General features: G+C 32.0%; 3 protein-coding genes across 4 annotated transcripts; 1 reads left to right on the forward strand and 2 right to left on the reverse strand.

Annotated features, from left to right (window-relative positions):
• LOC148618918 (monocarboxylate transporter 7-like) lies at window positions 1-9373 on the reverse strand. The gene is made up of 5 exons (XM_088578287.1): window positions 9269-9373; window positions 6599-6831; window positions 5987-6081; window positions 4989-5132; window positions 1-110 (listed from the first exon to the last, which is right to left on the reverse strand). The coding sequence occupies exons 3-5, from the start codon at window positions 6003-6005 to the stop codon at window positions 1-3; spliced, it is 273 nt and encodes a 90-aa protein (XP_088434413.1). The 5' UTR covers window positions 6006-6081; window positions 6599-6831; window positions 9269-9373.
• On the reverse strand, window positions 105-1713 carry LOC148618919 (uncharacterized; the record flags this gene model as incomplete). Its single annotated transcript, XM_088578288.1, has 1 exon — window positions 105-1713. A coding segment is annotated over one exon (411 nt), but the record flags the coding sequence as incomplete, so codon positions are not given.
• LOC148618920 (tetratricopeptide repeat protein 38-like) lies at window positions 9352-25651 on the forward strand. 2 transcript variants are annotated; one of them, XM_088578283.1, is made up of 14 exons: window positions 9352-9491; window positions 11846-11923; window positions 12464-12545; window positions 12939-13110; window positions 13461-13634; window positions 16476-16551; window positions 17176-17295; window positions 17681-17740; window positions 18336-18374; window positions 18635-18716; window positions 19057-19222; window positions 21010-21166; window positions 23823-23896; window positions 24960-25651. In XM_088578283.1, the coding sequence occupies exons 1-14, from the start codon at window positions 9390-9392 to the stop codon at window positions 25048-25050; spliced, it is 1473 nt and encodes a 490-aa protein (XP_088434409.1). In that variant the 5' UTR covers window positions 9352-9389; the 3' UTR covers window positions 25051-25651. The 2 variants fall into 2 exon arrangements, with proteins under 2 accessions (XP_088434409.1, XP_088434411.1); XM_088578285.1 differs by having other exon boundaries at window positions 12945-13110.
• Window positions 25652-27120: the final 1469 nt, after the last annotated feature.

The following is a 27120-nucleotide window of genomic DNA, read 5'->3' on the forward strand; positions in this document are numbered from 1 at the left end:
CTATCTATGTACTATACTGGTACTAAAAAAGAAAGACGCTCCATTAACTCCACACACAGCCCCTAGATAAAAGGCGTAGTCATGAGTTCCTTTAATATCTTTCATCAATCCTAAAAACAGAAAAAAAAACATGTTTGCGTGTAAAAGACATCTATTTATAAAGTTTCTTTCTTTGTAACGTAAAAATATGTTTAATAAAGTTTGCATTTTTATCTTACCTAATATTGGAGGACCTATAAATGTCCCAATGCCTTGAAAGAAAAGAAGAATGCCGAATCCGCAGGACAAATTCTGTTCTCCAAGAATATCGATTATTATAACTGATTGTTAGGAAACGCCATTTCCTAGGAAAAGTCCCAAAATAGCACACGCCAATCCTAACTGTACCGGTGTCCTTACAAATGGAATAAAAAACGTTATTGTACCTAGTGCAAATAATGCGAAATTATAAAGGTGAAATCTTACTGGCACTATACATTGTCGGTCAAATAAAAACCCAGATATAATTCTTCCTAGACCATCACAGACCCCTTCTACTATTACAGGAAATGATTCGAAATAACCAATTCCCACTGGTTTTGACAAGGCAGGTAAAAATATCATAGTAGACTGGAATGAAACATTAAAGAATAATATGGCGATACATAACCCAAAGAAGCGAACGTTTTTTAACAGTTTTATGTAAAACTTCTTGTACTCGGAGCGGCTCCTACAGTTCACATATATTACTTTCTTTATAAGTGTGTGCTTTTCAGATGATCCATTATCTTTCGCTAAGCAGTCACGTGTACCTTCTGACATGGCACCGTTATTGTCAGGATTAAGAATACTTTCAATTCTTCCAGTTGCTTGTCCTCTATTCAAATGTTTTGCTACTGCTTTCCGATACAAATAGACCATTTCATTGTAGTATTTCATGGCTTAGTTAAAATATATAATGTTAAAATTATGAAATACACTGAAAAAACAAAAGCGAACATTTTGAATACACAGTGCAAAGAACAACACAGTTGACTGAAGGAACCGTAGTAGCTCACTATTAGAAAAGCAAAGAGTAGCAATAAAGTATTTATTGCCGTATTCAAAAAGATTTACAAAAATGGTCTATGTCATAATAAAATGTTTATGACTTAAAGATAACAAGAATGACAGATTAAACAGAACTTAATATAATATACAAATATGTTCTGATTACCTTTGATTATATTCCAAAACTCTTCTCTGAAATGATATAGGACGTAACAAAAAAACACATACAATCATTTGGAAAGCGATTCCGGTCATTATCAAGAAGGCACCAAATTATCCATATTGTGAGAATGATATCTCTACGACTGATGGTATAACAAATGAGATCTCTACGACTGATGGTATAACAAATGAGATCTCTACGACTGATGGTATAACAAATGATATCTCTACGACTGATGGTATAACAAATGAGAACTCTACGACTGATGGTATAACAAATGATATCTCTACGACTGATGGTATAACAAATGAGAACTCTACGACTGATGGTATAACAAATGATATCTCTACGACTGATGGTATAACAAATGAGAACTCTACGACTGATGGTATAACAAATGTTCCTAAGGCAACACCTGATGTAGCTAATCCTACAGCTAAACTTCTCTGTTTATCAAGATACAGTCCTACAATCACAACTCCTGGACCATAAGCAAATGCTCTCCCTATACCTTTAATGAATCATTTTTAGATAAAACACCATTTTGAACACCCGATGTAGATAGTCCTACAGCTAAACTTCTTAGTTTATCAAAATAAAGCCCTACCATTACGATTCCCGGGCCATATGCAAACGCTTTTCCAATACCTTCAAAATCAATTTAAGACATACAATATGTATCATAACCCGACTAATGCAACTGTTAGGCTGTGCCTATCTCTCTAAAATATTTTTTTTTAAAATAAATTTCCCAATTAGGAATATTAATCTTTTTTTGTAACTATTTTGAAGTATCCATATATCCGTTACACACTTCATTTCGTTCATTTTAAAGCTTAAACAGCGTAGCTTTGAGGATATAATTTGACTATCCTTGTGGATATAAATAACAAAAATTAACCAAAAAATCTTTCGTATAGCAGTGTTAACCAATCAAACGCACGATAAGAGTGACGCTGACCCTGTTCATCTCAATTGGAAGCGGTTAAAACCATTCTGCGGAGGGGTTACTTATGTTTACACTCTGTGTAAATATCTTTTAAGAAAGTTGAGTATTTATATAAATATATATTTTATATACATATATTTTAGTATTATATCTTCTTATATTGCATGTGATGTACGATTTAAAGGGATATATTGGATACAGGTTTGTAAAAAATAAATTTAACTCTATTCCCTCGGACACATGCATAGTAAAATATTCCAATTGTACACGTTCAGTTGCACCAATATAGATAAATTTAAAACAATTTAAATAGAGGTGTCTATAATTTCTTGCAATCAAATTGATGGTTACACATGTGTTTCATTTCTTTTTATTTTGATCAATTTGTTTTAAAATAATTTACAGATTAAATTAACAATGAAATGTTCAACGAACAGTGAAAATACAGTTTAACTTGTTAGTCATTGTAAGTCATCGATCACCTATATCTTAGGCCAACCAAATATTTCGCGGAAAATCAGTGTTGCAATTACCTGAGAAGAAGAAAATGTTTTGGAAAAAATATGTACATCTGTGTAAGTTATTTTATCATTCAAAATATGTTTAGTATTACTAGAAATACAAGTTTTAGGTTTTATATGGTTCCACAAGGGGTTAGTTAAGTAATTACAAATATTTAATTCTATCTAATATAAACATGCAGTATCAAGCAGACATTTTCATATTATTCATATAATGCCAAAAAATCTCCACATTTTGGTGCTACATGTGTACAATTTATAAGAAGTAACTGAGTGACCCAGAGTCTAAATTAATACCATCATTTGAAGAGTATGTATATTGTTTTCTTTATGTACATACATCTACGAAAGAGAGCTCTGAACTGCCTTAATTTCTCAACTGGTAATGTTAGAAATCTGGTTATTATTTTATTTGTTCCAATTATTTGTTTTAATTTACTGAGGCCTATCCGAATACACTGGACATTTTTGTAATATCCATATCTATATTGCTCTATCAAAGGAATCATATTATCAACTGATAGGGTTTTCTATCTATAGATGTAGCTACAGCATGTACTACAAGTATTATGCATGGTTTTCAAAATAAAAATCGAAGAACCCTGTATTTGCATGCACTACTCAAAATTACTTGAAAACTTTTCCACCAGTTTTAATAAAATTTGATTAATTGTGTTTTTATTCGAATTACAAAAATTTGATGTCACATGATGATTCGACATTGTTCTCTGTTATCCATACATGTCAATATACACTTAGTTCCGTGTGATAATTACATGTAATATATGTATTAGTTGGTTGCCCAAGTTTTAAATCCAAACATGAAGGTTTGTATTGTATTTGGGAGATATGACCTCATCCATAAGGGCCAAAAGCAAACATTTCATAGAATTGAACTATATACATGCAACTCAAGTAAAAACAAATGAATGTCTCTGATATTGTTCTACAATTTTCTATACCACTAAGGTTAGACTTGTTTCAAACTTTTAAGACATGATGGGAGAAAAAAGGCCAGAAACCAGCATTTTCCTGAAGCACCAGGTACAAGTAAATTTATCTTTTTGAGTAGTACTACTAGATGCCATGGGGATGTGACTTGATCTGATTAAAAACTAGGGGTCAATAACAAGCATTTTCCTGATGTATTGATGATAACTTGAGTAAAACAGAACTGATCTCTATGATATTGTACCACAATATGCCTTTTCCCCAGAAGTAAGTACAGACTAATTTGAACCAAATGACAACCAAAAAGGAAGTACATTTTGAACTAAATTCAACCATACAATCCAAATTATATTTTTACTTATATATCATGTATTACTTTCAAAATATTTGTAGTAATATTACAAGTCCAATTGGCGCCGTATGTATGGGGAATTTATAACGCAAAACTGTCTTAAAATCTCAATACAAAACTACAACATACTGACATTGATTGTGTGGACCCACTGATGACCCCAACCTTTACACATTCATTTGCTATAAAACAATATATCATCTTACACTAATTGCATTATGTGTTTTGCATTCATTGACGAAATGCACAGGAAATTGTTGCTTGAAACTAATTATTGGTTGCACGAAGTTTCTTTGCATTCTTTCTCCTAAAGATACAAAATGCCAGAAAAATAGCACCAACTATGCAGCTTCCTTTCAGAGTTGTGGGACTGTTAGTTCCTGTTAAACTAAAAAAAAATCTTGGAGTCCAGATTTATAGCAACAAATCTACATTATGCGAAATAGTCAATCCTTAACATGACAAAGTTCAACACATCCATGCAAGTGCATGCTCAGGAAAGAAGAATTGTAATGTATGTGTATATAACTTTTCTTATAATATATAAATCTAAACCTTAGTTTTTGAGAAATAGGACTTCAACTCTGAAAATTAAGTACCCTCCATTTCCATTATGTATAGCAGATTAAATATCCTCAATCAATTTACCCCCTAATTTTAGTGGGAGTTTATAGTGTCTATCCTTCCTTTCTATCGTTACGCAGGGGAGTTGCCATGGCTTGATTTTACACCTTCACAACTACATGGAATTTATGAAACTTTCATGGAATCTTTTAGTTTCCCTTTAAAAGAAGTATTAGAGTGCCCCAGCCCCCCTTTGGCGTCAATTGCTGTTAAATACCACAACTTTTTTTTGTTTTCTGGTCAATGCAAACACATTCAAGACAAAACGAATGTGCTCTTCGGGCAATACCAGTCTGCGTCCATACTTGCCCCTCGGGCAATACCAGTCTGTATCCACACATGTTTTGAGATAATAAATACGTTTAAACCCAACTTCAGTTACATTTCGTAAACACGTACCTCCTAAAACTCCATAAATTGCAAATAAGACGTATAGATTTCGCGACAAGCCGGATATTATCATAGAAATGCCTAAAATGAATCCTCCGGCCACTGCAACTTTTCTGTAAGAAAACCGGTTGCAAAGTGCCGAAGCAATTGGCCCTGAAATAAGTAAAAAAGTATTTACGTGTTCCAGTTTCTTTAGTATTAAAGTGAAACAGCGACTTTTCTAATTACTACATGACGAACCCATTTCATATAGTAATTACATGTAACTTTATATTTTCATTTATATTTATTTGGAAAAGCTATAAAGAATTTAAAAACACTGTTGTTTAATTTCCATATGACCTCAGGATAGTTCAAAACCATTTTCCATTGTTGTTACTTTTTCCTCAAAGTATATACATTTCTTTAGCAAAACAAACGATCTGTTGGACACTTTTGTTCTAAAGATAATGTCTTGTATGTATTTTACTAAAATGTTTATTAAAGAATGTAAATAAGTAACAACAATATTTTACACGTCTCGGGGAGCTTCTTTATTTTTGCTATATTATTACCGGATTACAATCACTTGTCGCTGGCTGAGCAGAACATGCTTAGCTTTCGTGAGCATCTGATGTCACTCCCGTTTTTTTATTATATTTTTTATTATATTTTTATTATAGTTTTTATTATAAGTTGATTACTATTATTTTTTTTTATTATTTTGTTTTATTTTATTTTGTGGTGAGTGCATATTGCTAGTGCTTTAGATTGTTCGTCTGATGGTTGCTTCCCTTATCTTTGGTTTTTATGTGTTTTATGTGTAATGCTTTTTATTCAGTTAGCTACATTGCGTATGTAGTTCGTCTGATTCATGTGTTCACGTTTAGGCCATGTTTTTGGATTTTTATGAATTTGAATAATCCAACTGCTGACGCTGCAGCATTTTTTGCCGATACATAAATTTCAGCTGAAGTTCTACTATACATCATCGTTACTAACTTACCTACGCCAAGCGTTAAACTTACTGATAGTGACGTCACCCATGAAGTGATAGATGCTGGTCTGTCAAATTTTTCGGTGAACCGTAGATATAGAATTCCTGCTGCTCTGTTCAAACCAGCTAAATGGGCATGCATACGTATAAGTGAAATATAGATCGAATAATCAACGTTAAATAGGTTTATGTTCCATAAATAGGGTTTATGTGAATACACATTTCAAGGCTAAGATATACTTCTAGTTATAACAAAGCCTCTCATAATAAAACGTCACATTTTATCTCAATTCATATTTTATTTGTATTAAGTTCGGTTTAAAGGTTTAAAATGGCATTTTTTTTCTTTCTTTACGATAAGTTGGTGGGTCACATTGCATGTGATAGATTGTGAAGCGACGTCCTCATTTGATTTTCTTTGTGTGTGTTGGTTAGTTGTTTTTTTTTTTTTTTTTTTTTTTTTTTTTTTTAAGTCCAAATATCACTTTTATTTTAGTACAGATTTACATGTTTTTACTTCTACAAATACCATTTTATGAAATTCACATATGAAAGTGAACATATACACTGAAACAAATCATAGCATAGATTTAAAAAAGTAAATCACAAAAGTTTAATTTGATTCAATATCGATTATTCTTACCTACTATTGAGTGAATAATCATACTACTAACGACAATTAACTAGCCCCACCCACCGTCCATTGTTTCCTTTTCAGAACTCTCATTGTTTTTTTTTTACGATTTCTTCTCCATAGTTCTCCTTTTTCTCTCTGCTCTCTCGGTTCTACATCGACTGTCTCCTTCATTTTCGCTTTTGTTGTCATTTTGAACTTAACTGTTAATAAGCGCGATCAGTTTCCTTCAAAATGTGTTCCTTCAAAGTTACAAAAAAAATAATTTATCAAACCATCAAAAATGTGTTATTTATTTACATTAGATTTTAACGGTTATGTTATGAAAGTACAATCTTCCCAATTGTTATTGTAGATTCTTTTGTGATGTGGAAAGTTGTCCGTAGGGATAAATCTATTTTTCATGATAACGTAAATATATAAATCATTTTCATCTTTTGGAGAATTAGTGTTTACAATTAATTTTAAACGTTCAGGAATTTTCGGTCAAAAAGTTTTGTTTTGTTATTTAGGATGGTGTACTACAAAACATTGTATTTCATGATACAAAATCCGGTTGGTAAAACCAAAAATGATGGCCACTAAAATTGTTTTTTTTTTTTAAATATCATGTATTTATGTTAGATTGTATCTTACCTTTTTAATTGCAGTTGATAGCTGACACTAATATATCAGGGGACAACCCCTATGGTCAGTTTAAGAGAATAAGCAAAAATATAACGTAATCAAACCGATTCTCTGCGATGTAAGGGACAAACCCTATGGTCAGTTTAAGAGAATAGGCAAACATATAACGTAATCAAACCGATTCTCTGCGATGTAAGGGACAACCCCTACAGTCAGTTTAAGAGAATAGGCAAAAATATAACGTAATCAAACCGATTCTCTGCGATGTTAGGGACAACCCCTATGGTCAGTTTAAGAGAATAGGCAAAAAATATAACGTAATCAATCCGATTTTCTGCCATGTAAGGGACAAATCCTATGGTCAGTTTAAGGGAATAGGCAAAAGTATAACGTAAATCAAACCGATCCTCTGCGATGTAAGGGACAACCCCTATGGTCAGTTTAAGAGAATAGGCAACAGTATAACGTAAATCAAACCTATTCTCTGTAATGTAAGGGACAACCCTTATGGTCAATTTTAAAGAAGAGGCCAGAATGCGACATAAGCAAACAGATACGATGTAAAGCACGAAAATGAATCGCAGTTCCGAAACAGCAAGCATATATGTTCTCAATAATTACTGCATTATTTAGCTAAAAAGGTCTAGATTTATATTATTAAAGTTAATATTATATTAAGTAACATATTTTGTACCATCGTAACATTCTGTACTTTATGCGACAATATCACTGAATAATTTACACAATATCTGTTTTAATATGTTTACTAGATATTTTACTCTTGTGATGTACACTTGATGACCTTTCATTGGATATGAAACAACCTTACTTTCTTTGAACTTGAGTATTCGCACTTAACTCCATTCAGATTCTTTTTTTGGTAAGACAAAATTCACATTTGTGATGTACACAATAACCATAACATAACCATATAAAATATTTTAGTCTCTGCACTCATTTACCCCACCAACCCAACTTTGGGGACAAAATTTCGATATTTCGGATGTACTTTTTAAGACCTTTGATATGCCACGATTAAGAACTTTAAATATTTGCACTTAATGACCCTACCCATCAAACATGCATGAAAAATCGGGTGATTTTTGAAATCCTTCAAAATGATATATTACATGACCCCCTTCGACGAAGTTAAAAAATAGTGTAATATCAGTTCTATAAATAGGTACTGATGAAATATACAAAACTATTGTAAAATATTAAAAAAAATCAAGTTGTTGTAGTTTCGTTTTTTTCATTTTTATAAATTGGTTCTTGGTGTCGCACAAAGTACTGGATCAGATCTTTAAAAATATTTAATTCTTTTGTGGATTTTGAAATAAAATGGATCCCAAATAAGACAAGATATCTCAAAGTTGAAAACTGTAACAAAATATCAGGCAATTTCAGAGCTAATTTTTGCACTATTGTCATAACAGATCTGCACTTATCTCTTATTTATTTTCTTAATATCAAGGACTGAAATTTGCAGTGACAAAGGTTTTAACACCCTGGAACTTTTCCCTTGGGTGCAAATGAAAGTTTGCATGGACCAAAGATCCCGTAAGGTTTGATAACAAAATACTTGTTTATGTTTATTCATTAGACCATCTGTGTGTGTACTTGTAACCGTTTTTGGATTGATTCTATCTTTAATGGTTTTAAAGATTTTAGATATTAAAAGAAGGGCAATGTCAAAGTAAATATTAGAAGAAAAAACTTAAGACAAACAATAAGATTTTCCATGGAAGAGAAAGACCTTAATTACGAAGCGTTATCGACGAGTATTTAAATAGATAAACAGCTTTACAAGTTTTAATTATTTGTGGATATATTCTAGAATTTGTTATTCACATTAATTTTGTCTGCAAACTATGAGCTCAATAAAACATGACATATACTTGTTTGATAAATGAAATATTAATTCACTCTTTCTAGATTATGTCTAATTGAAAGAATTATCTAAACTACTTTGGACTGTTATATCCTATTTTTTGTCATTCGCAGAACCTTAAGATAATTGTTTAAATGTTTCTATAATATAAAAAATCTTACTTTGCAAGTGGATACTAAGTAATAATTTCACAAATTCATATTGCATATTTCCTTATGTAAAATCCAGTTTGTAATGAGATCATATGCAAAATATGCGGATCTACGTCTCAGCTGAATCTTTATGGGTATAAATATTGTAACGTGTATAATTCTTCTTTTGCCCAGCAAAACTTCGTGGAAGCATATATGGTTGAATATGCACTCTGTTTGGAGAAGCTGTAAGGTAACGTAATACTATAGCAATCTAAAGTTTCATTTAAGGATTAAAGACAAATGAAACAGATCTTTAAAGTTTTTTTTACGATTAGAACGAAGCGGTTATTTTACGGTAAAACACTTGTCATTAATTAGGATTAATCATTCAGAAAGTGACTAAATTTAGACTGTTTTTTTCCTTTTTGATGAAATTCCCAATGCCCAAAACAAAAGCTAAAAGTTTCCATAATATCTGCGTAGTAAAGTCAAACATATGCTTAGAATATTTCAGTATCACAGACATAGAAACCGTTTATTCCCTTTTCTTTTTTCTATTCCACTGTATTTCTTTTCAGACAAATCTGTCTGTATCAATGCATCAGCACAAATTATTTACTTTTGTAGTTATATAACTAGAACTAAACTGAACTCGGAAGTTGTTCCGACATTTACCGATCAGTGTTGAAAGAAAAGGCTGATTAACTTGTACTTTACTTTTAAATCAAAATGAAATAAACAGAAAGCATGAGAAGAAGGTTTCTCTTTGGATAATTTAACCAGTGACCAAGTCACAGTCTACTGAAAATACTAGGTCAACCTTATTTATAAAACCAAATAAATATCATGCACAAGATTTTTTCCACAAAATATCACATGATTATTACTTTTGGAGATCTAAACCTCTTCCGTGTATGTGGTTTTTGTTTATAAATGAATAACAATAAATGACACTTCAGCCCACTTGTATAAAATTTGCATTACATCCTTTAATACATTGTAGTCTACGTAAACATTAAACTTATGACAGTGATGTCTTAAAGGCAATATTATATACATCAAAGTAAAATGTATATTATTTTTTTCATTGCAGACCTACTTCTTTTTAAATAGTAAAACGCTGATTATATTATACATTTCTTTTTTTAAAACTTCAATTACTGTATATGTGATTGAGTTGAGTAAATAAGGTATGTAAGTCTCGTCATGTGACCCCGTGATTGACGAGATTGGGTCCTAGTCTACCATTCAAAAGCATGGAGACTTGTTATTTAGAGAGGGTTTAGTTCAGTGTTGTGGGCAAAACATCTTTTTGTGTAAAAAAAAATACCGATAAAAATAACAAATATCTTTCTATATGATAAAGATATTAAGAAAAAAACATAAAATATAAGATTTTGCATTGTTATACAGCGTTTCGAGTACCCGGAAGTAAACAATAAAGTGCAGATCGGTCTCCGGTTTTCAATACGTTCTATATCGTAAATTTCGGTTAAGAAAATGAAACTAGAACAAGACTTACATACCCTATAGCCAAAGAGAATGTACGTAAATTAAGACTGTCCAAGTAGAAACCAGATACATTCTTTTGACGGACGGTCATGTTATGTTTTTAGGACATTTGTCAATCTTATTTCCACTTTTTTTTTCTTATTTTCTATAAGCCTGTTTTATATGTAAAAAGGGAATTCAGAAATTGTAAACGTTAAGATTCTGAGCTTCTAATGATAGCCATAAAAACTTCCGTAATGAAATGTTTTTCATATTAATAATTAAAAAAATGATCGACATATTCAAAAAATATATATATTTTTTAAACGACAGATGATGCGATGAACAACCTGTTACCGTAGGGAAACTAGTGCCAATGTTCTTATCGATGAAGATAGTTTATGATCATTATCGTAGAATTGACAAATGTGTATGCAAACCATTTGTAGTATTGGGCGTGGTTGATTCATGAACGCAATGTCTTTTTACAATGACCATTGATGAATCAATGGACAAAACTTTCATGACTGTATGATTGTTATTTCTCCTATATAAAAAAGGGTATCAAAACGACAAAATATTGTTTCCAGTACATTCCTTTCAATTATTCAATACAATATTAAAAAAAACAGAAATTGACGTTGCTTTTACATTTGGTATCATATAATTCAGCTATCTTCTGGATCATAGGCCACCAAGTATATTCACTGACCAAGTAGTTGGACTTGCTAGATCCGATCTATGTATCATAAACTATTTACCGAGATTTACAGTAGCACAAAATAAAAAACAAAACTGTAACACAAGGACTTCACTCCTCGTAATACACATGGTTGCTACAAAAGTGTATCTCATTTAACACACTTTGGTAGAACGTATCGGTGCTTGTTTTTATTTCCTATTTTGATATCTTTTGTTTTAGCACTTCAGGTTAATTAGTTAATTAATCAAGTTTCATCTTGAATGTCTTTTGTAATTGGTTATATTCACTGATGAGAGATTACTTCTTGCAGCACGTGTATGGCATACCGAAATTAAAAATATTTATTTAAAATGTATTTGAATATTGCAGACCTCCTACTTTGCTATTTAATTACACTGTATGTATTATAGGATTGGATTGACTATGGTGTTCCAATGTCAACATCCAGTGATGAAGCCTGTAAATACTTTGATTCTGTTTTAACGCAGGTGAGTGCAGTTTATTCCTCAAAGTAATACCTGAAAATATCCGCTACTATCACTTACAGTCTTTGATCGTTGTCCGCCAACTATTTGTGGGGAAACATTTATTTTAGTTTCTACTTACACTAAACCATAAGTTCAAAAACGTTGCAGGGATACTGCACAGAAGGACCCCCTCAAATGATTTATTTTAGGTTCTTCGTGTTCGAATAATATAGCCAACATTTTTCTTCCAAGTGGGTGGCTTAGGACTTTAAGATACTAATGTTATGTTTACATCAATATATTTATTGTACAAGCAAATATAATGTAAAAGAATTCCCAAGTCCGTTCTCTATCCATTTGGTTCTTAGGAGGACGGAAAAGATACTTAAAACAGTAAAACCTATCTTACAAATTTCCTGAATAATCCGAATTCTCCCTAAATCATGTTAAATCAAATTGTGTAAACTGAATCCCTGCCTGTCAAAATCAAACCTAAAAGGTTTTGTATACTCAAGGTTATCAGATTCAACACTCAATTAATACATTTTTGTATGATTTAAGTACGTAGGATGGTATGAGGATGAAACTTTTGGTGGTATCGAACACAGCATTAACAAGATGATAGAAGCAGATCCAAACTTCGGTAGGTGTTTGACAAGCGCGCGCGTGTGTGTATGGAAAGCAAGATTTAGTCATGAATTTATTAACAAATTTATGTTTTTTAACGAATCAATTTGATATCGCATAGTTTTAATACATTTGTATTATTTTCTATAGAATCTAAAAAAAAAACAAACAAAAAACACAAAAAATATTATTATTATTCATAAGATGAAGATTTGGGTCTCCCATGTTGTTAAATAAATGAAAAAAAAATATTGTCAAAAAACGAAATGGTAAGTACCACAAGGTAACAAGAATAAAACACAACACGTTAAATATACATTAAATAAAAATAAGTATAAATATTAATTCATTGAAAATTTAACCATTATCCCTTAATGTTTTTTAAAGAGGTAATAATAACTTATTTAAGTTTTAGGCCATGTATTGAAAAATGGATTGGATTTATCAAGTCTAAGTAAGAACATTCAAAACTGTAAAACATTGAAAGAAAACATTGAAAACATGAACAACATCGTTAATCATCAAGATATTACAAAACGAGAGAAAAATCATGTTACTGCTGTGAACTTATGGTCGGAGGGGTATGTTGTCTTTCTGTTTTACTTATCCTTTTTTTATATTGCTTGCCTGACTTATGAGAAGAACATAAAAATGTTAGATGATGTGTAAGATGCTAAGTGAAATCACGGATATCTTGAGAGTGTAATATGCAAAACATATCTACTTTTAATACGTCTGTTATACTTTAAATTTACATAATTGTATTTTTGCAAACCCGTCAATTGATTATTTAATTTAATTAAATGATAGTTGAAGTTTTATAAAATATCAAATATAAAATGTCAAAATGTCAAAAAAATAAATAAAAAAAATAAAATAAAAAAAAAACAAACTAAAAAACCTAAGAGATTTTTTATCATGTCTTATTAAGGCATCTGAAGGATGCTTGTAGTGTTTGGGAGAACATTTTAATGGAGAATCCTACTGATATGTTGGCTGTAAAGTTTGCCCATGACTGTTATTACTGTCTGTCATATCACCAACAGATGAGAGATTCTATAGCAAGAGTGTTGCCGTTCTGGAACATGTCAATGCCACTTTACGGGTAAGAAGGCATAGTCTTTTTCATTAATGTATTTAATTGATATATTAATTTTTTGTCCTGCTATGCATTATGAAGTTAAAAATAATATTTCAAGGAGTAATCAAGGTTACCAAGGTTATAGCGGTAATCAAAAGAATGTAATCCAGGGACAAAGACCTGACATGGAAAACAGACATACACAACAAAAAACATAAAGTAACTAAAATCATACATACAAAGTAACAAAAGTAAATAAGCAACTCTCACTCCACTAAAAACTGGGAGCATGGACCAGGTGCACCGGTAGGGTAAGCGTCCTCTGCTTTTCTAGAAACAACCGCCGAGTAGCTCATAAATTTGAAATTTGAGTATATAAAAAGTCATGTCCGGGGTAGACGAAAGAGAAAAGGAAAACTATGACATGTTGAACAAATCAGTTTTCATGGCGCAGACGGATACCCCGTAACGATCCACGAGTTCATGATGACGACCATAAAAAATTTATAGTGATGACTTCAATCTTGTAGCAACATAAGCCTGCTCCAGAAGCCTATTTGTTAGAATTCTAGGACGATACAAAAATTCTGCGTAGTCTCGGCAAGCTCTGGCATAACGTATGAGATGTGATATGAACACTCCATATGCAGGTGCTGAAGGGATGTTGCCACGGATGAAAGGGAAGGTGACAATTCTGAATGAAAAGTTATCACGTTTGTCGTAAAATTTGGTCAATAGTTTTCCTTTACCATCGATTTCTAAGTGTAGGTCAAAACATGAGGCTGACTTCACAGTGTCTGTAGTATCCTTTATCTCAAGTTCTTTGGGGGTAGATGCGATGTATCAAATCCCCAAAACTGGCATTGTTAAAAGATGATACGTCATCTATATAGAGGAAACAGAGATTAAAGGATCTAGCTAAACGATATTCTTTCTTCCGGATTAGATCAGATATAAAGTCAGCCGCATAAATATGTTGTCGATTAAAAATTCAAGCATTTTGTAAACATCTTCTTCTGTGTATTTCAAAGATGATTTGGAATCATTTCGTACAATGTATGAGGAATCTCTACCAAGAACTATATATTTGTGTACCACCTTTTTTGGAAAAACAACGATGTATGATGTTTTTAAGTCGGGATTTTAACCGTTTGTTTGTGTGTTTGTTGGGGTTTAACGTCCGAGCAGCAATATTTCAGCTATATTCAGACGATGAACATGAAATTGATGATAAAATGAACATGAAATGATGATGAAATGAAAAAGGGATGGGACACAAGGACAATGGGGTCGACAAATTTTGATTGCCACTGGAAATAGGGAGAGGTGGGTATGGTCGGGCAATTTAGCCTCCTGTAGCGGAGCCCTATGGTTCCTATTCCGGGAGAATACCACAGTAGGGTTCTTTAACGTGCGAGGAACACTGCATCTTTCCAAACACGGTGCACCACTATGGTTTGCGGTCAGGTTTTCCGTATTATAGCCTGACAACCCCAGCATGTAACACGCCAGGGGTACCCCATTCCACCACCTGGGGCACACATCCCAGTTGCTCTGTGGGCAGAGCGCCCTAGCCTCCGGCTAAGGTTCTGAGCACTATTTAACCGCTTTTTACGACAAGCTTAGCGCTGCTGCAGGCCTATTCTTTTAACACCCGGACCTGCACGGGGTGGGGGGATTTTAACTAAGTATGGGGAATAAAAGTATACAGTGTTGAAAAATCATAGGTTTTAATGCTATCATATTCTGATATTAGTCTTGAACTGATTGTTTCCAAGAGATCTTTCGAATTTTTTCAGGATTCACATTGAATTAATGCCACTACGGAAGTAACAAGTGTTGTGGTAGGACTGAAGACCCTCTTTGACAGTTGTGAGTATAGAAGTTTAAAGTTTTGAAAGAGATTTGGTGGTACATTTTGCAAATCCAGCTATGTAACGTTGTTTGTACCGATTCTTTTGGAGTTTAGGAATCCTGTACATAGACGGTAAATCACAGTCATCGTCCTTGGTAGACAGAATAAAGGAGGATAGCACAGATTTATAGTTTTCCACAATCTCTTCTTTGGAGAGTGTGGGAGCAGTATAGGTCTTATCACTGCTATTATTTTCTACTTTTCAATCTGATAATAAACATTTGATGTAAAACGTTTTGCAGACAAAAACAATGTTTTTTGGGCTTTGTCTGCTGGTGCGGCAACATATTTGTCATGTATAGTAGACAGTGTTTTTCCTACATCGGGGTCTTTGAAAACTAACGTAGCATTGGCACTCATTGACCTACTTGAAACTTTCAAAATTAAAGACTTTACCTAATCCTTTAATGCATCCATAAGAACTATAAAGTTATAATTCCAATTTATGGAGCGTGGTTCACGGTACTTGGGACCTTTAGAAAGGATATTACGCAGAGATTCGTTTTCGAAGATGAACAAATCTCCCGTAACGACGTGACCGGAAAGACCATATTTGAATGGAGAGTTTTTGCAAGAACAGTCAGGTGGTTTGGCCTTGAAGTCATCAATCTCAAGGTTCTGGAATAGCCTTTTATAATTGAAAATTTTGGATGCAATGGATTAAGTATAGGAATATGAAATAATTGGTATGGATTTGTATTTGAAATATGGGACACCACATTCTTACACGACATCAGTGTGTCCGATCTGCTGTCAGGTTCGGACCTCTTTATACTGGGCGACTTCCGAGCCAGTTTTTCTTTTATTCCTCAAGGCTGCAAAATATATGAAAGCATATTAAAAAGAACAATATCTTTTTTTGTTTTTGTTTTTGTTTTTGTTTTTTGCTTTTACCTCGTTAAACAAATAAACCATACAATAAAAGATTTAATGTTTTAATACTTCAACAGGTATTTGGTTGGTATGCATGCCTTTGGTCTTGAAGAATCTCATCTCTACGATGCAGCTAGAAAACAGGCTACGAGGGTGAGTACAACCAAGGAAGTACAGACAAAGGACCATATACAAATGAATTTTCTCATCTTTTAACCCCAAAGTTGAATAATATTATTTAATCTAAGCATCTTTTTCTCATCTAGGTTTAAATTGCTACAATATTTAGTATTGCCAAAATCCTTATATAGTATATCAAAGGAATATGAAGATAGACTTATCTTTTTCGTCATGCTGAATCTTCATTTTTCTTATAATATTGCTTGAATTTATATTAGCGTAAACATGATAATTGAATTCCATCATGATATTTAGAGCTGAAGGCAAGGAAACATAGGCGTGCAATATCTTGCAATATTGCACCAATGAAAATACAGCTTTAAAGGTACGACGTTATTATTAAAGATCTTTTAAAAGAAGCTCTTACCCTGATAAACAATAAAATGGTTTAAAATATTTTTGCCTGAATACAGGTTACATTACTGATTAACTACTACTTAAAATAATGTCCCCCTAGTCATGCATATACCAAATAAAATTTCATCTATCAAACGTAAAAATTCTCCACACATCACGTTGCTTGTGCTTGACAAATTTCATCATTTGAATAAACACATATAAATTGCCTTCATTACATAATATTTGACTCTTCTTCAGGCTTTGGAATTAAATCGTTATGATGCGTGGGCTACACATGCACTTGCGCATGTGTATGAGATGACAGGACAACATGAAAAAGGCATTCAATTTATGTCTAGTACTGAAACTGACTGGAAGGTAAATGCAGCGAAAATTAATGACACAAACAAAAAGACTTCACCGACGGTCTATTAAAAATTGCATCTGGCAAATCTGTTAAATAAGAAGGCAATATTATATCAAAAAGGTACAAATGTTTCAATCTACATGCAGTGCATCTACAATAATATCGACCAAAAAAATATCATGAACTTAATTACAAAGTTCTACGACAATCATTAATGTTAATGATACGATGAACTACTCAATGTTTGTGTTTTATATTGTATGTTGTAGTTTTCATTTTAAATTGTTTCCGTAATTGTTATCTGTTAACATGGCAAAAAAAAAAAGAAATATGGAGATTTACTTATCTTAGTAGGATAACTTTCTGATGTAGTTAATAATTTGTTTTCTTTTTTAGACGTGTGGAATGACAGCGTGTCATAATTATTGGCACTTTGGTCTTTTCCTTATTGAAAAGGTACACCCATTTTGTGCGAGCAATCATTTACATTGTGTACATTTTTACTGTTATTATTAAACAAATCAACATTAACGGCAATACATATAAACTGGTTATATGCAATAAATTTACAAGCAAGTATGTGAATATTAAATGGTTAAAATTCATTTTATGCTCTTCATAAGAAATCTATTCTGAAATGATAAAATTGCCTCATTAGTCAAAGATGCTCGCGTGACATGAAATAACATAAAGTACCAACAATGAGAAGATTGAGGGTGTCTCTTTAGTTTAAATATATCCTACTTGTTTAATCGAAGTATTATAATAGTATAATATAACTAAATGGCCCAAAATGGTGTCAACTTATTCTGAGCATGATCACCTGATACTGCTTATGATGAAACATTACGGTAGTCAATAAAACAGTGATCCTGAAATATTGAGGGATAAAAAACGGATATTTATAATACGAGCCGTAAAAACATTGATCATAGATCAATTCCATGCACGTTAACAATCCATAAATAACCCGAAAACATAAAATAAAGAAATGTTTTCCTCAGTAAATTTCAATACTATCATTTCATATTTTGTTCATTTATATTCGCAGGGTGACTTGGATGAAGCTGTTGGACTGTATGACGCTGAGGTGAATATTTCCCAACAAATGGCAATATCAGATATATATATTTATTAAATAAGTAGAAGATAAAAATTCCTATAAAAACAATTGACATGTTTCAACAGAAAATAATGGAAATTTTCTATCCTATAACTATCCTTTGCCTTTCACAGTCAACTTTATATAATCATTGTATTTTAAATTGTGATTTCTCACTTACAATATTACAATTTTATCTTTTATTTCAACTTTAACAATTAAAAGACTAATATAATTATTTATTTCAGATTAGTAGGCGAGCATTGCGTTCGAAATCTACAATGGAAGTTGTTAATTCAATTTCATATCTAAACAGACTGCAGATTGAAGGTTAGATTTCAAATGTCATCATAATGAAAATATAGTTTGATATAACAGTCGTTTATTAGTCTATAGAGGAAATAATATCAGTCTTGCGATAGTAATTGCATTGTAAATAGAACCACACATTTTTGAAGATATAAAGGAAACAAAGCGTGTAGAAATATGTTCTATGACTTGACTTGAAAGGAATACGAATAAGAAACACATAATGTAAAAGTTTTATGACGTACATTTCTGCTCGGTCATCATAGTATTAAACAATGATTAGTATTTTCCAAAGAAAAATGGCTTAGAACACAGTATTATAAAACAGATTTTATCTGTTTATCACGTTTATCTTACACAGGTTTGAGACTGACAGACAAATATAAAGACCTAAACGAAATATGTCGCAGCCATCTGGACGACCACATTATGGGTTTTAACGATGCAAACTTTATATTGGCTAGTCTTGGCGCAGACAATCGTGAGACATCAGAACTACTAACAAAATCTATCACTGATTTTGTACGGTAATATTTTTTTTCATTCTTTTAATTTCTTTGCTTATTCGATTGCTCTAATTGAACTAGCATTACCTCACCAAAATGAATAATCGCGTTTCTTACGAAAAGAAACCTTGTCGAAGCGTAATCAAGGGAACCAAGGTTTTAGCCGTAACCAAAAGAATGTAATCCAGGGATAAAGACTAAACATGGAAAACAGACATACACAACAAAGAACGTAAAGTAACTTAAATCATACACACAAAGTAACAAAACCAAATGAGCAACTCGGACTCCACTAAAAACTGGGAGCATGGACCAGGTGCACCGGTAGGTTAAGCGTCCTCTGCTTTTCTAGAAACACCCGCCGAGTAGCTCATAAATTTGAAATTTGAGTATATGGTGTTTGACATCTTATTTGGATGTGTTCGTTCTTTTTCTTTAGTTGTAGTCAAGAAGAGACCGTCGTCGTTTTTTTAATCGTCGGGTGTTGTCTTCGTCGTATAGGACTTCTTTAAATCAAAGTTAGTCAAAAACATGACCATCAATGCTAACAATAGAACATGGGAGCGAAGTTATTAGTTTTAACAAATATCAAAAACAAAATAGAAGATTAACAAAAAAAGCGATCATTTTTCTTTAACTACTATTTGGAAGTCTTCATTGGGTTGATATTGGTCCACAAAACCTGGAGAGATGTGTTTCCGTTGAAAGTCAAAATTGGACTGAGGTTGCAAGATTAATTACACGACGACTTTTGCTTTTACATCAAATAAAAAAAAATACTTTTAAAAACATATGAAGAAAATTGCTGAGATCACCTTTTTTTCGGTAGTTTTACAAGGTGTCCTTCCTCTCAATCTTGTGGTACATCTTCATCTCTCCAGATTTTGCCAATTAAGTCATGTAACATTTGTGTTAATGTTTAAAGATCTGCTTTAATTACTCCAGCTGGTATATCATCTGGACCAGGGGACTTCTTGTTTTTCAAGATCCTAATGACTTTATTGAAATTTGATTGATCTTTTTCACAAGGGTTACAAACATTACTTTTAGGTTGGAGTTCTACGACATTTCCTTAAAGTCATTATGTTCGTAGAAAAAACTTAACCTGGCGACTTTTTTCTGTTTTGATAAAACGTAATAGACATTGTTTTTTGTTTTTGTTTTGTTTTGTTTTTTTGTTTGTTTTGATTTTTTCGTCGAATTCAATATCACTGCTTATTTTTTATCATCCTTTAAATGATACTATGGCAACTGTGAATCTTCTTTACATATAAATAACAGGAGTTCTCGATAAATATTAATCACATCTTTATTTTATCAACAATTTTATGAAAATGTGAATTTTCATGTACATAAATCGTTTGGTAATTGTAGAACCTAAAAAAACAGAGGCAAAGGAATAATAATTCTCATTCCCATATATTTTGTGAACTTGTCGTTCGATCACCGAAATATCAATCTTGGTTCTACTGGAGAATATATTCAAAGTGAAATAAATGATTTTTTGTGCAAGAAGTAAATATTCATTTTGATTTACTTTTCCTAAAACAATGTCAAGGGTAGAGTTCACATATATCTTGCCATTAAATGAGTATTTGCCTTGGCTATGCAAATCACCTAAAGAATACACCCCAAACAACCATGTTTTGTTATATTTTGGAATATATTGAGAAGTATATGTTGCAAACAAACGTTTCAGAATGTTACTGTCCATAATTAACTATAATAATGGAAGTGTTGATAATTTTTTTTTATATGTGTGTGTGTCCTAAAGTTTGTCTTGGGAAGAACCGAAATATGTTTTGCAGAAATGGTACTGGAGATAATCATGATATTATGAAATCAGTCGGAGCCGATCTTTGCGAGGCATTAGTAGCGTATGAAGATGGAGATTTCAGTAAAGTTGTTGACCTCATATATCCAAAAAGATATGATATTATCAGAATAGGAGGCAGTAACGCTCAGGTGTGTTTAAATACTTTTAGTAATATCCATGAGACCGTTTCGCGAAATGATCAGTGATACTGGTACTTTGATTTATACTACTACAGACACACTTTATGACAGAGATAATCTCAAATAAGTAATTCAAACGACAACAAAATTGTGAGTACCACTTCAGTGTCTGTAATTCATGTTTAAAAATAAAAAGAAATTATAAATGCGACATTCATATGCATTTATTGGATATGTCATATCGAAAAGCGGGAACAACATTGGCATGCTTGGCGTGTGTTTGTAGTTTGAAAGTGATGATGTTAAACTTGAATTCTTTTTAACTCATTCGTTGTGTTAAATGGTGCTTAAGCATATAATGTTTAAAGTTAATTTAGGGTACCTAATTTCTTTTGCAATATTTGGGGTGTATGTTTAAGGTATATATGGTGCTTGGCCACTCAAATTAAAGAGCCTGATATTTCCGGTTTTTTTTGTTATAAGTGTCCTGACTTTCGAGATTTCATGAAATTTATTAATATTACAATTAATACCCTTTCTCTTAATTTCTAACTTAATTCTGAAACCGCTTTGTTAAGAAACACTTATATTAAAAATCATAATACACCCGCCCAACAATTATAGTAAAGTTATAATTGATGCAATGGCCTTCAGCGGTGGATCAAAGGTCATCATACTTGGCAAAAGACGAATAGATAAGTAAGTAACAGACATTTACGATTTGTATTCGACCGATTCATTCCTTAACTTAAAGTTGGCTGTTTAAATGTTTTGGTATGTTATTCTGGGTTTTTAAAACAAAATGTTGGCATTCATGTTTGATTCTAGTAAGTACACACTAGCTGATTGAATTTTACTCCTTTTAAATATAATTAAACCAAATCAAAGAACTAAGACGTACGTGAAATTATGTATTACAAAGTAAACCAGGATTGTTTTTAAATTTTCAGAAAAAGAAAACTGTAAATGATAAAAATCGCGGTAGTTTGGCCTGTTTAATTTTTCTGATGACTTAGGGTAGAGAAGAGATTGATGAATAATAATAACACAAATAAAACAACATTTTGTATCAACAAACCCAGCAAATTTCATATCAAAAGTTCGCAAAAAGTAACCCAATGAAAAACAGAAACAACTACAAAGCTACAATCTGTTAAAAAAACAGAAAATTGTCCTAAACAATTTTAACAACATAGAAGTTGATTCGATAAGGGCAGAATTTGGCCGAAAAAAACAAAGTCTACATGATGAAAATTTTATTTTGTTTCTTCAGCTCTTTAATGCGTTTTATAGTTGATTTGATTGCTTTATGGTAATAATTTGAACATTTACGGTCATATATGCCCTTCAAACCTAGCCGAGATATGGAAAATCTGTTTAAAAAACTGAAAAACACGATATTTTGTACAGTTTGTACAGTATGAGGCTGACTTTATAGCTGATCTGATCAGAAAGAAAGAATATCTTTTGGCTAGATCCTTCAATCTCAGTTTCCGCTATATAGATGACGTACTATCTTTAAACAATCCTAATTTCGGGGATTTGATACATCGAATCTACCCAAAAGAACTTGAGATAAAGGATACTACAGACACTGTGAAGTCAGCCTCATATCTTGGCCTACACTTAAAAATCGATGGTAAAGGAAAACTATTGACCAAACTTTACGACAAACGTGATGACTTTTCATTCAGAATTGTTAACTTTCATTTCATCTGTGGCAACATCCCTTCGGCTCCTGCGTATGGAGTGTTCATATCACAACTCATACGTTATGCCAGAGCTTGCCGAAACTACGCAGACTTTTTGTATCGCTAGAACTCTAACAAATAGGCTTCTGGAACAGGGTTATGTTGCTACAAGATTGAAGTCATCACTACAGAAGTTATATGGTCGTCATCATGAACTCGTGGATCGTTATGGTGTATCCATCAGCACCATGAAAACTGATGTATTCAACGGGTTATAGTTTTCTTTCCTTGTTTGTCTACCCAGGACTTGACTTTTTATGTGCAACTCGGCGGGTGTTTCTAGAAAAGCAGAGGACGCTTACCCTACCGGTGCACCTGGTCCATGCTCCCAGTTTTTAGTGGAGTCAGAGTTGCTTATTTACGTTTGTTACTTTGTATGTATGGTTTTAGTTACTTTATGTTTTTTGTTGTGTATGTCTGTTTTCCATGTCTGGTCTTTGTCCCTGGATTACATTCTTTTGATTACCGCTATAACCTTGGTTCCCTTAATTACTCTTTCACTTTTTAAGACTGGCGACATGCGTGTTGACTATCGTGCTTCATATATTTTGTGTATTAGTTGGTAGTAGTATAGTAAAAAAGTCGCAAACATCTTATATTCAATGTTTGTGACTATTTTACTATACTACTACTACCGAGAAATCAACTTGAATCAAATTTTAAAAATTGTCCAAGTTATGAGGCCAAAATTGGTCCTTACCAAACATTATCTTTTGAACAACTGCCCTTAAAGTATTCTATTTGATTAGCCCAAAAACCAAAATTAAACATGACATTATCATCTCATTAGCATTCACGCATCTAATATTCAGATTACACAGTTATAGAATCAAGTTATAAATGAATGAAAAGAAATTATAATAGATTTTACTGAATAAATGTGTACACAATATCTGTTTTTCCTTTGCTTACAGCGAGACATGTTCAACCTGATTCTAATTGACGCAGCTATTAAGTCAGAATGCAAAGTCCATAAGAAATTAGCCAAGTAAGTGCAATATCATAATATGAAAATATGTTGTATGAATGCAAAGAACAGTCATCTACCGAAATCCAAGCAACGAACATTTAAATTTCTATAGGTCACCATATGGTCTTCAATGATAAGCAAAAACCATATCTTTAAGCAAGCTGTTAAAGGCCCAAAAATAAATGAAGTGAAACTATTTATAAAAGACGAAAATTGACCTTATCTATATAAAAAAAATACTTAAAACGAATAACAATGAACATAAAAAACAACAACAATGTTTGTAACGACAACCACTGGACTACTTATTTTTAGCTTGGGACAGGCACATATAGTGTGTGGCGGGCTGAAACGTGTTCATAAGCGCTCAACCTGAAAATAACCTGGGACAATTTTGGGAAAATACTACAATATGATGGAAGTATAAAAACATCTGTTGAATTCGGATTTGACTCTTGAAATCGATATAGAATGCAAACATTTTAACAAATAAGAAAAATGAAAAGAGTCAATGTTAGAACCAATAAAAACATGATTCAAAGATTTAACAAAGATACGATGACGATAACCCTTATGGAAAAATTAATTCAAATATTTTTCCAGACTAAAAGGATTCTGTTTTAACTTTCGAGCTTTTTTTTTTTTATCACATAACCGTAAACATTAGGATGTGAAATCCCATTGTTGATAAAGTTACAAGTACAGCGAAAACTTCAGCATCAAATCTTTATATTTATGGAGTTTATTTGAATTCTAATTTATTTATGAAAACTAAAACCTTGACTGAACAATTTACAGATAATACAGAAATTTTGTTCATTTAAGTCTGAAACATTGCTACAAACGCTTGTATATGGCACAAGTCAAGAAATGTATTCACCGTTTTTATACTTTGTTCTTAATAATGAACTATTATTTTTGCCAGCCAAATTATTTATTCAACCATTGTCTCACAATTCATAGTATGCTATAACCAAGTATAAACAAGTGTAAACATCATTGTTATTGTATGCTGTAAAGATAAGAAGAGTAATTTAACTTTACTGCAAACAAAGTTTCTTATTTTCATTTCACATTTCAGAATGTTGATAAGTGAACGGAGGTCATTAAAGGAAAACTCCCCTTTGACAGATCGCCTTGAAAAACGTCTTTTTTTGATATCTGATGACTGACTGTTAACATTGGATACCTGGATACATTTTGTATAGCTTGATTTAATTATCTATTGACTCCTCTCTATACAAAGATATTAATTCAATTGCCAATTTGAATACATGGTCTACAGAGGCTCATCATGCAGACATCATTTTTAGTGGTGCTTAATAAACAGTCGTATTTCAACAATCTCGATGACCAACCTTTGATATTTTCTCACCGGAGACTCGACATTATAACGTTTATGACTGTAAAGTACGATAGTGAATATATTCCGTCTTCATGTGTTTTGTTTTTACTGTCTTATGCATTTTTTAAAATAATATCTCTCGGCGTGTGCATACTTCAACAACCTTGAATTGTCAGTGTACTATATATTTATATATATAGAATTGTCAGTATGTAATCCATTGAGGAAATTACATTTTTTTTACACATTATACTAAAGTTTTAATCACAATCTAGACAAGGCCTTAAGGTTTTTATTTTAGTAAGCCATGTTTTATTGATAAGAACAGAGCTTTGGATTATTTTAAAATGTGACAAAGTGTATTCGGATAAAGTCTTATCTGAGTTTTGATTATACCTGGAATAATCAATAAAGATTTACTTAGCTAACTAACAGAATTTGATTTGTTCAACATATCTTAGTTTTCCTTTCCTCTTTCGTCTCACCTGGACTTGACTTTTATGAGCAACTCGGCGGGTGTTAAAAAAAAGCAGAGGACACTAAGCCTACACCTGGTCCAGATTTCCAGTTTTAATGGAGTCCGAGTTGCTCTATTACTTTTGTTACTTTGTATGTGTTATTTAAGTTATTTTATGTTCTTTGTAATGTGTGTCTGTTTTCCCTGTATGGTCTTTGTCCCTTGATTACATTCTTTTGATTTCGGCTATAACATTGATACCGTTGATTACCCTTACAGTGACTTTCCTACAACCATGACACTCTTTTGTTACCAATCTGCTGAACAATACAAGGGATTGCCAAAGCTATTGGGACATTTTAACTGACCAGTTGCTATTGAAAGAATTGATGAATACTTACCTATGAATCTTTTCATAACTAGCTACTAGTTATTTAAATTTAAAGCAGCTACCTGGGCTATTCTATTTTTAATTGGTGAGGGCAGTTCAAATTTAATAAATTATATTTCATTTTGTATTTTGTTGACAATGTTGAAAACCATGATTTAAAATAGTATACTAAAGTATTTATTTTATCTTAACTACATTGCACAGAAGTCTTATATATTATTATAAAAATGAGACCGCAATTAATATTTATTCCCTCCTTCATAAAACTGGAATAGGCCTACCAAAGTGCCCTTTTAATGGAGAGTATGTGATACATACTATAGTTCAGGAACAAGTGTTATACAAAATGTAAACTGTTTGGGATTCACGTGAATTACAATTTTTGAAATAGTGCTATGAGTTTATTTTATTCCATTTTTAGTATGAGTAGGCTTAAAAGTGAATTAAGTGCTGATTTTATTGTGAAGTATTATGATGATGTTCCGGATAAACTTGTTTTCATAGTTTGGGATTAAGTATCATGTTAATAGTTTTCATTTGTGTTATAGTTGGGATTTAGTGCACTGAGTTTGTTTGAATTAAATTTGGGATTATAGTGCAAAGATTTTCAATGAAAGATTACGATTTGGAATAAGTGTTATTTACATTGAGACTTCTTTGGATTAAGTGCAGTTAATTGAACTTATAGGTTTGGATTTAAATGCTGTTTTCCTTGAAACCTTTGCGGATTATTAAAGTGCAATGATTATCATTCAAATGTAGTAGGTTGAGATTTAGTGCATTTTTAAAATGCAATGATTTTCCTTACCATAAAATGTAGTTTGGAATCTAGTTCAATGGTTATTTTTAAATTAAAGATTTGGATTAATTGCTTTTTTTTCATTGGAAGTACAGCTTGGGATTATGTGCAATGATATACATGTAACTGGAAATATATGAAGAATATTTCTTAGTTTTATGTTCATTGTAATAGTTGTTCTGGATTAAGTGCTATGATTTGAGTGTTTTATGTGAAAAACGATTTTATTGGAAATATACTTACGGCTGAA

The sequence above is a fragment of the Perna viridis genome, chromosome 4 (assembly GCF_037379345.1).
Source record: "Perna viridis isolate PV_CMFRI_1.1 ecotype Kerala chromosome 4, ASM3737934v1, whole genome shotgun sequence".
NCBI classification, from domain to species: domain Eukaryota; kingdom Metazoa; phylum Mollusca; class Bivalvia; order Mytilida; family Mytilidae; genus Perna; species Perna viridis.